Source organism: Myotis brandtii, unplaced genomic scaffold, assembly GCF_000412655.1.
Source record: "Myotis brandtii unplaced genomic scaffold, ASM41265v1 scaffold181, whole genome shotgun sequence".
Lineage (NCBI taxonomy): Eukaryota > Metazoa > Chordata > Mammalia > Chiroptera > Vespertilionidae > Myotis > Myotis brandtii.
Window position 1 is genome coordinate 1,140,114 of NW_005356712.1, and position 13,565 is coordinate 1,153,678.

Sequence of the window (13,565 nt, forward strand, 5' to 3'; positions counted from 1 at the left end):
CCATCTGCCTCTCCTCCCCGCGCAGGGGCTTCGGCTTCGTCACCTTCGTGGACCAGGCGGGGGTGGATAAGGTGCTGGCGCAGTCGCGGCACGAGCTCGACTCCAAAACAGTGAGTGGCCTCGCGGCTCCGGGGGTCCTGGGAGCGGGAGGCCGCGGAGGAGAGGTCGGGGCTCTGCCCAGGGGCAGTCGGACGGGGTCCTGACGGAAGGGGGAAGTTTTCCGAGTAGAAGGGCTGCCAGGCTCGGAAACTTTGTCACTAGAGTTGGAGGCAGAGAGAAGAGAAACCACCCGGGCCTGCCCTGAGATGCTCCATCCCAACCCCTCCAGTGTAGGTGAGGGAAGGCTCAGCTGCCCCCCGCCACCCCCCCGGCCCCCATAAGTGCTCATCTTCATGCCTCCGGGAGGAGGCTGGGGTGGGGCGAGGGCTGCAGGGACCCACCCCGTGGCTTCTGTGAACTGCAACTAGTATTTGGCGCTGACACCCCCTCATTCCAGACCAATGGCAGCGCATCCCTGAACACCCCCCTCCCGCCTCCCCTGACTCTTGGGCAGTGAACTCCTTGCTCTGTGACCTGCTGTACCAGGAAGGGTTCCTGAGGGGGAGCCAGCCTGCCTGGAAAGAGCCCTCTGAGGCTGGCTCTTAGCGGCCTGTTTGGGATTCAAGCTGCTGGAACATTTTTGCTGTTGTCCCACTGCTCCCGGGTGTCTTGGGCCCTGCAGGGGGCGCTGGCCCAGGCCCTGGCTCAAGGGGAGAGGGAAACGGAGAAAGTGATAGGGGTTACTCTGCGATGGGGTGACCTGTGACTGGGGAGACCATCTGCCCAGGGGCCGGGACAGTGTGCTCTCTCTCCACGCTCCCCCACTCTCCGCTAGCCCTGGGCCTCCCTGCTTGGGGCCGGCACTGGCTCCTGTTTACCTGCAACAATAGCTGGTTGTGCCCAAGAATTTGTTAAGTTGCCGCCTGTCCCGCTCCTGTTATCTCGGCCAGGGCTCCCACTCCTGCTCCAGTGAGGAGCAGACGAGGCCAGGCCTCAACTCTGCAGCTCTGAGAGGATCTTGGCTCAGCCTGAGTGACCCAGGCGGGGAACGGAGAGACAGTGGCCTATTGTTTTTGGTGATTATCTGCCATCAAGCTGCCTGTTCTCCTACCATCCCCTGTCCTCAGAATGCACGGTGGCTTCTGCACCTCTGTGTCCTGAGAGGCTGGGGCTGGGGCTGGGGGAATGGAAGGTTGATAAGGGCCAGAAGAGAGGGGAGGAAGGAGGGCGAGATGGCCTCCTTCTGAGATTTAGAACTCAGGGGCAGAGGCCTCGTGTTTGGCATTCTCCGGCCCGAGTTAGGGGGGGTGGGAGGGAGGTTTATTGTGGGGAGTCTATTTTGGGTTCTGACTTTTACCTTTTATTTACTTGTTGGGTTTTATTTATGTTGCCCGCTGTGAGTCAGTGGAGGTGGACGTACCCGGGTAGGGTGTGTGTGGGTCTGCTGGACGGAGCTTGGGTTCCATCTCATCTCCCCATGGGGCGGGGTCTGCGCAGGGGACGGACAGAGGGGTGCTCCGGTGGCTGGGGAGGCCGCTTCCAGGAGAAACGGGAGGAGGAAAACATGTACAAAATCACACCTTCAGACGGGGAAATGGTCAGCGGTGACTTTCCCTGGAGCCGAGTGGGGCTCGGGGAGAGAGGAGGCACTGCCCTCGCATGGATTTGGAAGGTTCCTTGTCTGTGGGCGAATCCCAGTGGGGGAGCCTAGAGGAAGCTGGCCCTTGGTTTGTGCCATTCAGGCAGAGAGCCGGTGGCCTAGAACAAGGCTGAGTTTTGAACAGAAGGAACTTTGGGAAAAGATAGCTTTTGCCTGCGATTGGCTGGCGAACTTCTGAATGGTGTCCACCCATGTGGGTGCCAAGAAACTCTGAAATGACCGGGCCTCATAGGTCCTGCATTGATCACAGTGTCTCACGCCCTGCCTTTTAAGTACAGGTAGAGCACCCTGGCATAACCACATGCATGTTGCTGTTCCCTTCTGGTTGGTTGTTCACAGCCCAGGGCAAAAGTGCCCCCCCCCCCGTAATAGCGCCTTTGCTTGTGCAATGAAGGGCAGTTCACAAAGGACCGCTTTCACCCTCGTTATCTCATTTGATTTCCCCCAGCCGCCCCTGCGAAAAGTGGATGTGATTGTTCCCACTTTGCAGATGAGGGAACTGAGGCTCAGAGGGGCCAGACAAGTTCCCAAGAGCACAGGCCCGGCCAGGGGCCCAGAACTTCTGAGTCTAAGTCCTCTGGCCGTGCACATCCCCAAAGCCTGGGCTCTGCTTCACCCGAGCCGAGCCTAGCGCGTTCTCAGGAAGCTGATTGTGTGCAGCCTCGGGGAGAGCTGTTAGGTGTCGGTGATATCAGGGAAACAGAACGGAGTGCATTCCTGGTGGTTTATGGACTCTTATCTTGAAGCTAAGGCTTTCCGTTCCCAAGCCTTCAAAGTCTGAATTGCAGGCCTCGCCTAGACAGGTGTCCGTCTGTGTGAAGTCAGTTCAGCTGGGAAGGTCCTCGAAATACCTGGTGCTTAAAGGAGTAAGACTTTACTTGCTTTGGGGGGCTCTTGCTGTAAGCTAGACACCCTGCCAAGTGCTTTGCAAGCGTTATCTCATATAGCCTGCAGATGTCCCTAGGAGGTGGATGTCACTCTTTGTCCATTTTGCAGGTGAGCTTGACCCTGAGGCTCAGAGAGTTTAAGTAATTTGCCTAAGGTCTTTACAGCTGGGAAGCAACTTAAGTGGGATTTGAACCCAGCAGCCTGGCTCTAGGGCCTAAATGCTTAATCACTGCACTTTCCTGCTAGAGGCTGGTTTCTGTCACCTCTGTGTCCTGGGATGAGAAAGGTCTTCAGGGCTGCAAGTTGTGTGGTCACCCATCAATGTGTGATAACCAAGGCCCCTTCTCTTTCAGATTGATCCCAAGGTGGCCTTTCCCCGGAGAGCACAGCCTAAGGTACGTGTGTCTGTCTGGAGGAGCTCTATTATGGAGGGCAGAGATGTTCCCAGCATTCCTTTCTGTGAAAGATGCTTCTGGAACCTCTGTATGGACTGGGATGGGGGGAGGGAGAATTCTCGATATCCTTGCTCTGTAGATTGAAGACACCATGTATCATCTTTCCGTCTGTGCTCTGGGGTGGACTGGGAAAGGGGCTGCATGTGTTGGAATAAGGGGAACCTCTAAGCAGCGGTTCTCAACCTGTGGGTCGCGACCCCTGAAAATACATCCTGCATATCAGATATTTACATTACGATTCATAACAGTAGCAAAATTACAGTTATGAAGTAGCAACGAAAATAATTTTATGGTTGGGGGTCACCACGACATGAGGAACTGTATGAAAGGGTCGCGGCATTAGGAAGGTTGAGAACCACTGCGTCTAAGGGGACTCATTGTCCTGTATTTGAAGCCAGTTTGGTTTGGACCCTGAGTGGAATTCTCACCTCGGAGATCACAGCCTCTGTTCCCAGTGCCCTGGGGGTCAAATCCAGGACAGACCTACCCCCTGAGGCTGAGCTAGAGTAGGGCCAGGGAGCTGCTTCTGACCCCGGTCACCCTGCTCCCTCTTGATGTGTTGGGCTTGAGGAGGGGGAAGGGACTGTGGAGTCCATCACCTGCTGTCTTTCAACTTGGGTGACCGTGGCCGCCCTCCTAAAAGTCTCTCTTTCCCTGGTGCTGTGGCAAGTTTCTCTGGGTGTGCGGAAAACGGATTTCTGAGCAGTTGAGCTATATAGCACTCAAAACTTTGGGTCCAGGGCAGGGGCCTAAGGTTCTATTCCAGGCCCCAGGGCAACTAGCCGGATCTTAATTTTTAAGCAGTTGAATATAGGAGACAGACAGGACGGCTGGTTACAGAACAGGGGCCCTGTGTCTCTGACTTATCAAGTGTCCTAGGATGGGTCCCGCTCCAGGAGATCTTCCTTTCTCCTTTGCAAGAGGGGTGTGGGCACTGAGATGCTCGAGGGTTCTGAGCCATGGTGCCCAGCTCCTGCCACAGCGAAGGGAGGGGGGCAACTTGTACGAGGCAGGAAAGGGGCATCCCTGGCAGGGCCTGAAAGCAATTATGGAGCAGGTATTCGAAGGCAGCCACGCCGGGGAGCACATGGTCGGAACTGGGTTAATTCCATTAAGCAGTTTGGTGACAGAAGGTGCTTTAGTGTTAGGATGGGGCTGGGAATTGCTGTGGATTAGCCATGGGCTCCTGGGGTAATTAGGACCATGTGTTCTTCCTAAAACAGGACTGGGGCCACAGGGCTGCTAGAGGTTGGATTGGGAGGAGATTGATGAGGAAAATGTCGGCATGGAGTTTAGGGGGACCCTGTGATGGGCCTTGGCCTCTCCCAGGGGGAGCTGGCGGGGTCTTTAAGTTAGGCTGTATGTAGGTCTGGGTCACTAACCCACCGCCTTCTCTGTGGTGGTCTTTAGGGAAGGCATTTTCCCCATAAGACCCCAGGGAGGGAGACACATTGGAGCCAGCCAGGGTGTGGGGTGCACAGCTGCCTGTGACAGGCCTAGAAGCGGGGGTCTGAGGGGGAGCTCAGGGGGGGCCTTCCGAGTAGCTGGGGCCACAGAGAGCTTGTCAGCTGGCGCCCTGGCAGGAGGGCTCGAGCCCCTGCTGGTGGCAGTAGGCCACAGGACTCAGATGCCCACTTTCTCATTCTCTCCCCCTAACAGATGGTGACTCGGACGAAGAAGATCTTTGTAGGGGGGCTGTCAGTGAACACCACGGTGGAGGATGTGAAGCAGTATTTTGAGCAGTTCGGGAAGGTGGGTCCAATCTGGGGGCTCGCTGGGGGTGTGAAACGCCTGGAGTTGGTCAGTAGCGAGCAGAGTCCAGCCAGGTCACTCCAGTTGCTGCACAAGGTGAAAGAGGGGTGGGTCCTTCTGAGGGTGAGGCAAGGCCAACCCACTGTTCCGGTTCCTGGCCTGCCTATGGGCCTCACACTCTGGACACATCCCCAGGGACAGAAGCCACACAGTAGCTCTCTCTGTTGTTGCCCTTCCCCTGTGTTTTTCTCTTCCTTATCTCCGTTCTCCCGAGGGAGGCCGCTCTCCTGTAGCCAGTTCAATCCAGTCACCCCCTTGGCCTCCTGGGAGCTTGCACCTGTCCAGGCCATGGGCGGTTGCACCTTCCCCCACTCCTTCCTGGTGAGGATGATAAGGGGGCAATAAATAGGACTCCCAATTGCACCAACACTCCGCTGGCACAGGTGGGAGTTTGGGGCAGGAGCTGGGGAGGGGGGGCTGAGCCTCTACCTATTTATTAGTGTGGGGTGGAGGGTGCTGGAGATCAGGCCCAGAGGGTTGGCTCTCTGCTCGGAGATGCATCCAGCTTTAATTTCTGGGCTGTTTGTGAAGTATGAGATGTAGTGACAGCAGACCATAGGCTGTCCCCAGAAAGGTGAGCGATGTCAGAGCCAAGGTTCCATGGAGAGATGGCCAGGAGGGGACCAAGTTTTAATCTGAGGATGAAGCAGGACTGTGTGCGTAGTACTGGGTCCCTGATGGGCTCCTGCGTGAGGCAGGCTACAGGCCGGGTCTCTGCTTTCCTATCAAGGCATCTGCAGTGCCCTTTTAGGCAAAGGGCAGAGAGGTGGCTGGGGAAAGAGGAGGTGAGTTTCCAGCTCCCTGTCTCCAGGGGAGAAGGCCAGAAGGTGGGAGGTCCCGGGGCCAGCGGATGCTGGCGGCGCGGGGGCCAGAGGCCAGCAGGCCCCGCTCGCTCCGGCGGGGTGTCTTTGTGTCTGAGCGCCGAGCATTAGAGCTCGCACTAATCTGATCCAGCAGCTGTGATTGGAGGCCGCCTGCCCCCGGGGCCGGCGTCGCCATGGCAACCGGGCCCCAGGAGAAGCCGTCAGCGGCCGCGTCTTTTGTTCGGGCCTAAATCGGCGTTGGCATGTGAAACCGGCCCGGGGAGGCCAGGGGGAGCCGGAGAATAGGCTGCCAGGGAGCGAGGGGGACAGCCGGGAATGCCAAGGGCCCGGCGGCGGGGGGGCCCCCCGCCCGGATCGAGGGGCCGCCGCCGAGGGGGGAACAATGGTCAGCCGCCATGGCTGCCACTCAGGCTTAGAGGCCGCCGAACTTGGCGGCTCCCACTGGTCAGCAGGCCCCGGCCGCCTCCCCTCCCCCTGCCCAAGCCCCCCTGCCCTCGGGTTCCCATGGAGACCAAAGCCTATTAAGGACACCGCGCTGGGAGCCTCTCTCCCCTGAGCTGGCCCCAGGAGGGGACACTGGTGGGGGTCCTCTGGCCCCCCAGCCACTGTCCTGGCTCCCTGCCCTGGCCTCCACCCCAATGCCCCGCTAGGGTCTGTCCAGCCAGAACTCAGGTGGAAGGGTCTGGGGGGTCAGGGATGGGGGGTTGGAAGATTGGGTAGAGGAAGGCAAAAAGGGCTGTGGATTTGGGCTGAAATCAATTTGTGAATCAGGCAGGAACTCAAAGTGATAGTATTAGAGGGCTGGTTCTTAGTTCATTCATTCATTCAAAAAATAATTTTTGAGCCCAAGTCAAGATGCTCAGTCCATTGGTTATGGTAATAGCTGACACAGGCACTGTTCGCATGAAACTTTTGAAGGCAGTGGTGTGGGGCTGCTCTCTCCAGCTTTGCCCCTCTCCCTGTGACTGTGGGCAAGCCCCTCCATGATAAGGTGATAATGATAGTCATTATTTATTAAGCACTTACTGTATCCCAGGAACTATGAGTTGAGTGTTACATGCACTATCTCATTTAACTCCTCCCTAAGACACTCTTATACCAGTTTCACAGATGAGTAACCTGAGTCATGGAGACACAGAGACACTTGCCCAAGATTACCCACCAGCAAGTGCAGGACCTCGGATCTGAATTCAAAGCCTATACTTTTTTTTTTTTTTTAAATATATTTCACTGATTTTCTACAGAGAGGAAGGGAGAGGGACAGAGAGCTAGAAACATCAATGAGAGAGAAACATCGATCAGCCGCCTCCTGCACACCTCCCACCGGGGACGTGCCTGCAACCAAGGCACACGCCCCTGACCGGAATCGAACCCGGGACCGTTCAGTCCGCAGGCCGACGCTCCACCCACTGAGCCAAACCAGCCAGGGCAAAGCCTGTGCTTTTCTACAACCCTCCTTGCTGGGTGTCTCTTCCGCGGTTGAGGGGGTGGGGAAGACGTGCTGAGCCTGCAGTGTCTGTCTAGTTTGCAGAGTTGAGCAGATTTGGGATGGGGACTCAGAGAGGGTCCTTAAGGATGAGCGTGAGGGTGACACTCCCCAGAAGGGCACCGGGGCGGGAGATGTCATTTCCTTCTCAGAGTCTCCAGGACCCAGCTACCTCCGGGCTCAGTGGGGTCCTGGCTCCCTCGGGGGGTGGGGGGGTGGTCAGAGGCCCTGTTCCACTTGGCGCCTGTGAGAGCAGGAGGGCCACCCTGTTCAGGGATTGCCCTTTCCTTCAAGGAGGTGCATGGCAGGCCTGGAAAGGGAGCGAAGGAGCCTGGGGGAGAAGCTGTGCCCCTGGGGGAGGAGCTGTGCCCCACGCTTCAGGAAGTTTTCCTTCAGCCCTTGGGTGTGTGACCGTGTGTGTGTGTGTGTGTGTGTGTGTGTGTGTGTGTGTGAGGGGGGTGTCAGCGGCTGAATGCAATGGAGGGATATCAGAGGCAACCCTTGATTTCCACCAAGGATGAACCAGACCTTAGAGTAACCCCATGGGTTAGCTGACATTGGCTGAAGAATTAAGGGGCCAGGAGGATGCACCAGCTGTAGGCAAAGGGAAGGAGGTGGGACTATAGCAGGGAAGCTCAGACCTCTGGCTGACCAAGTATCCAAGGGGATGCCTTGAGGGAGTAGCCAGAAGAGAAAAGCCTGGGGTCCAAGGGAGGGAGGATAGTGTAGCCCCTCCCCTTTCTTTAGCCCCTTCCCCTCCCCCAGTCAGTGGGAGGCAAGCAGCCCAGGCACTGAACTCTACTTGGTTTAATTACAGCCTCTAGCCAAAGGAAACCTCAATTAGAGGAAAAGCTCTGTACCGGGAGAGGGGAGTTGAGACTGGCTGTAGAGGCTGCTGTCCTCCTGGCCTTTTGCAAAAAGGGAAGAGGCTTTTGCTTCCCCATCTCAGGTCTTGAGCTTGTATTTCCTCCTCTAGTGCCCACTCAGTGCCTCTTCCTCTCAGACTTGATCTAAGATTTGCTGTGTGACCTTGGGCAGGTGACTTCACCTCTCTGATCCCATTTCCTTATGTACAAAATGAGGATCTCAACGTGCAGGGAATGTGGAGAGGATTATGGGACAAAGTGCCAGGCACGTACTTGGCGCTTAATATTTGCTGGCTGGTCCATTGGGAATCTGGTGGTTGAAAGGGGTTGCTGTGGCATCCAGTTGAGGTTGTGGGTAGAACGTTGTCCCCAGCGTGGGGAGCAGGTTTAAGATAAAGCCTGGGCTGGGGAACAGGGGAACGGAATAGGTGTGGGAGGCCCTGCTCCTGGGTTATGGTGGGCCCCCTGGTATCGGGTGGGTCCTCCAACAACAAAATGCTCTGTTTCAGGTGGATGATGCTATGCTGATGTTTGACAAAACCACCAACCGGCACCGAGGTGAGCGTGGCCCCTCCCCCTTTCCAGGCCAGGCTGGGGGCCTGTGGTCAGCCAGGGGCTGCAGGTCACAGCTGCCCTTTCATCTCTCCTCCTGACATCCTATCCCTGAGGATCTGCATCCTCTCTAGGGCCTGGCCTTACAGAAGGCTTTTGTCCCGCCGTTTCCTGTGCTAGAAACTTGCAGAATTGCAGACACCCGAGAGGAGCAGACTCCCCCCAGCTGAGCCCTCCCCCCCACTCGGCCTGCTGTCTGCCCAGCCAGTGTCTATACTGGGGCTTACCTCGTCCCTGGTAACCAGAGCGCAGGCCAGGCTGCCCCAGGGTCAGGCTGACTTGCTGACTCAAAGCCCTTCACCCCCACCCCCCTCCGGCGGAGCCCAGCCCCCAGTCCCCTTGCCCCTGAACCTGGGAGCATCTAGGCCACAGTGTTTGCACAGCCTGGTTGTTTTTCTCCCAAAGGCCTTGCCTCCTGAGGCTCCCATTCCAGTCCCTGGGGCACACGGGGAGGAGGCAGGGCTGTGTCTCCAGTTGCTTCAGGACTTTGGGCCTTTTACCCTGTTGTGGGAGTGGGGTGTGTGCGTTGTCTGTGGACATCTGCATGGGAAGGTGTCAGTGTCTGAATGTGTATTTCTGTTGTATCAGGGCGACTGTGTACATGCACACAGGGGTCTTTATGTGTTTGGGAGTACGTGTGTGTGTCTACCTGTGAGTGTGGCTGTACAAACATATGTTGGGTGTGCACACTTCTGTGTGAGTTTACATGAGGGTCTGTCTGTGCGTGTTCTTCCCTTCCTCTTTGGAAAGCATCTGGGGAAGAGAAAGGGCCGTGGAGTGAAGTTTCGTCAGAGCTCTGCCGCTTTCCCTTGCTGTGTGACCTTGAGCAAAGCACTTCCCTTCCCTGAGCCTTGGTGCTCACATCTGTGATTTGGAACGAGGAACCCTGTCTCGGCAGGTGTTGAGGCTCCTGGGCTGAGGACACAGCCTCTTGTTAACGCTCAGACACTCCCCTGCAAGAGAGGAGGTGGTGTTGGTATGACTTGGGGCTGGGTTTTGACCATGAGCCCGGTTCTGACCCTGTGTTTGCCCTCTAGGGTTCGGATTTGTCACGTTTGAGAGTGAAGACATCGTGGAGAAAGTGTGTGAAATTCATTTCCATGAAATCAACAACAAAATGGTGAGCTGGGGTTGGACAGGGTGGGGGTGCAGAGAGAGACTTTGGCTCCTAGCTGAGCCAGCCAGGGGCGCTCAGAGGCTCTGGAGGCAGGCAGAGGGGCTCAGTCAGTGGGGTTGAATCAGTCGCCCCCACCCTGAAAATCTGGATAGCAAGGCAGTGTCCTGTGGTGGTTAAAAAGCCTGGTTTGGGTGGGGGGGAGCAAAAAATAAAAAAGCAGGGATTGAAATCCTCACTTCACTACTTGCTAGTCTAGTCATTGGGCAGATGATTTTCGCTCTCTGAGCCTCGATTTCCTCATCTGTAAAATGGGAGTGACAATAGTACCTTCATGATTGGGTTGGTGTAAGTAAGCATTCATGAACTATTGCCTGCAAGCTGTTTTCACAGTGCCTAGCACAGAGTACATGGTAACTGACATTAACGATAAAGAGGCCGCCAGGGAACCGGCGGGCGGGTGGCCCGAGGACTGTAGGAGGACTGACCGCCAGGTCTCATTGCAGGTGGAGTGTAAGAAAGCGCAGCCGAAAGAGGTGATGTCGCCGACCGGCTCGGCCCGGGGGAGGTCTCGAGTCATGCCCTATGGAATGGACGCCTTCATGCTGGGCATCGGCATGCTGGGTATGTGCCAGGGCTCCCAGGGCTGCTGGAGTGTGGTATCGCCTCTGCGGTCTGCCCTCCTCGCTTGAGTCGTTGGGGGGAGTGGGGACCGAGGCCCTCAGGTCTGGCAGGCCTGCCAAAGGTGGGTAGTTTGTTGTGGGGCACTGCCCTCTGGTGGTGGCCAAAAGAATGGTCCAGCTGCTCTTCACTTGGTCTTGTCTGTTCATCCATTCATCCATCCAGTAAATAGGTATTGAGCAACTATAAACGCCAGGCACTGTGCCAAGAAGCACAACAGTGCCTATCCTTGGACCTTTATGTTTAAATGGAAAACAAACCAGTAATAACATAAATACATGGCTTCAGGATGGAGAAGTGTAGGGTGCCAAGGGAGCATGGGTCATAGGGCACTTAACGAAGACTTGAAGAAGCCAGAAAAGAAGATACATTTCAGCTGAGTCTGCAGATTAAGTAGGAGCTGGAGGAAAGGGAAGGGAAAAGTGTTCCAGGCAGAGGGAACAGCACTTACAAAAACCACAGGCCTTTGGGAAGGAAAAAAGGCTGCTGCTTGTTCATTCAACTAATATTGATTGAGCAGCTTCTGAGAGGCAGCACCTGCCCTCATGGGGTTTCCCATCAAGTGGGAGACAGGAGTGAATTGGCAATGTCACCACAGAGGGACTGGAAGCAGTGGGAGCCCAAAGAGAAGCCTAAACCCACCTGGGAGTCAGGGAGGCCCCCTGGAGGAGGTGAGGGCTACCATGAGCCTCAGAAGTTGAGCAGGATCAGCAACACCTGGGGCCCGCGATTGAGGGTAGAAAATCCGAGCTGGGCCCCAGGAAGCTCACAGGTTCCCTGGAGAGACAGGATGTGCACACACAGAAAGAGGTCTTTATGCTGGGGAGGGGGGAGGGGTGCGCTGGGAATTCCAAGGAGGGGGATATAATGTGGCTAGAGGGCCAGGTTTGGGGTCACAGATGGGGTGGGTGAGGACAGCAGCCTCCAGTTGGCGCATGGTCTTCTCGAAGTTTTGGGTGGTTTTTTCTCTTTACTTTTTTTTTTTAAATATATTTTATTGATTTTTTACAGAGAGGAAGAGAGAGGGATAGAGAGTTAGAAACATCGATGAGAGAGAAACATCGACCAGCTGCCTCCTGCACATCTCCTACTGGGGGTGTGCCCGCAACCAACGTACATGCCCTTGACCGGAATCGAACCTGGGACCCTTGAGTCCGCAGGCCAACGCTCTATCCACTGAGCCAAACCGGTTAGGGCTCTTTACTTTCTATATGGAAGTAGTTGCAAACTTTCAGAAGAGTTGAAAACATGAAGTAGAACACAGCACATCCATATACCCTTTACCAGATTCATCTGTTATTAACATTATCCCCACTTACTTTGTCATTCTCTCTCCCTCTCTCTCTCTCTCAGTCCGCAGGCCGACGCTCTATCCACTGAGCCAAACCGGTTAGGGCTCTTTACTTTTTATATGGAAGTAGTTGCAAACTTTCAGAAGAGTTGAAAACATGAAGTAGCACACAGCACATCCATATACCCTTTACCAGATTCATCTGTTATTAACATTATACCCACTTACTTTGTCATTCTCTCTCCCTCTCTCTCTCTCTCTCCCTCTCTGACTCTCTCCCCCCCCTCTTTCTCTCTCTTCATACATATATCGACACACACACATAATACACTTGTGATTTTTCCCTGAATTATTTGAGTAAATTGCATGCATTATGGCCTTTTACCCTTAAATACTTCACTGTGTATTTCCTAAGATTAGGGATATTCTTTCATGAGACTACATAATAATTGCCAACGTTATACATTTATATTAATATGGTATTTTAATCTAACCTACCTATTTCTGACTTTACTTGTTGGCCCAGTAATGTCCTCTAGAGCATATTTTTGCCTCCACGAACGAGCCCAGGGCTAGAGTCACGCCTTGCAGTTAGTTGTCCTGTCTCTTTAGCCTCCTTTGATCTGGAACATGGAGAAAGTTTTCTTTTCAAGGCGATTTGTTTTCCACCCTATTTAAAGATTGAAAGCAGAAAGGGGAGTCCTCTGACAGCTGGTGAGAATGGCGGCTGAGTGCCTTGGAGCCTGTCAATGTGAACCTGAATCCCATTTACACCGTTATTATTCCGATATGACTTTCGGTTCACAGCTCCGAGTACTTGTTAGACGCAAGCACCGTGCTGGTGCTGGAGATTCAGAAGGAGATGGTGGGGGAGACAGAAAGTCAGCACTTAAATTCTGAAATAGATTCAGAGAATGGTCTCCAGGGCTATGAAAGGGAGAAGCCACGGTGATACGATAAATATTGTAACTCTTGTGGGACGACCTCTCTGAGGAGGTGACATCGAGCTAAGATTTGCACAATGAAAAGGACCCAGTCATGTGAAAACCTGGTGGGGGCAGGGGGTGGCGCGTGAGTGTTCCAGGCAGAGGGAACAGCATGTGCAAAGGCCCTGAGGTGGAAGAGCTTGGGGAACTTGAGAAACAGTAGGGAGGTCAGTGTGGCTGGAGCAGAGTGACCAGGGACAGAGTGTAGATGAGGATGGGAGGAAGGCAGGAGCCAGAGCATGAGGGCCTGGCAAGGGTTTGAATTATTCTTAGCCAGGAAGTGTCAGCTCTTTTGAGCCTCCGTTTTCGATCTATACAATAGAGTTCCCAATGGTAACGATTGCTTAGGGTTCTTATGAGGTTGAAGGAGAAAGATCGTGCAGTGGGCTTGGCCAGGGCTTGGCCTGCGGAAGGTGTCTGGTACATGTGACTGGCTGTTACCTGGGAGATGAGCTGGGAGGGAAATGAGTGGCTTGGCGTTCCCGCTGACCAGGGTGAGGCTCTGACACTCGTTCCCTGGCCCCACCAGGTTACCCCGGTTTCCAAGCCACGACCTACGCCAGCAGGAGTTACACCGGCCTCGCTCCCGGCTACACCTACCAGTTCCCCGGTGAGTCCTGTTCGGTGTCTCTGCTGCTAGCACGTCCCCGGTTCCCAGGCAGTCTGACTCCTCAGGGCGGTGTTTGGGGGTGCATGGCTGGGGCTGGGGGGCTGCCTGCTGGATGTTTGGAAGGAAGGGCATGTCTGAGGAAGGAGCACCTCTCCCCACCCACCCCTTCCTCCCCCTCCCGAGAAGCTGGGGGTGGGAGCGCCAGCGGGGCCCTGCATGGCAAGTTCCCTCCCTGGCCGGC

General features: G+C 55.3%; 1 protein-coding gene across 1 annotated transcript in view; it reads left to right on the plus strand.

Moving 5' to 3' along the window:
- Nucleotides 1-13,565, plus strand: part of MSI1 (musashi RNA-binding protein 1) — a 21,256-nt gene that overhangs the window by 1,384 nt on the left and 6,307 nt on the right. The window contains exons 2-8 of the mRNA XM_014537710.1: nt 26-110; nt 2,941-2,982; nt 4,702-4,794; nt 8,540-8,588; nt 9,680-9,762; nt 10,263-10,380; nt 13,244-13,324. Coding sequence (XP_014393196.1) covers nt 26-110; nt 2,941-2,982; nt 4,702-4,794; nt 8,540-8,588; nt 9,680-9,762; nt 10,263-10,380; nt 13,244-13,324 — 551 coding nt within the window. The remainder of the gene's footprint in view (nt 1-25; nt 111-2,940; nt 2,983-4,701; nt 4,795-8,539; nt 8,589-9,679; nt 9,763-10,262; nt 10,381-13,243; nt 13,325-13,565) is intronic.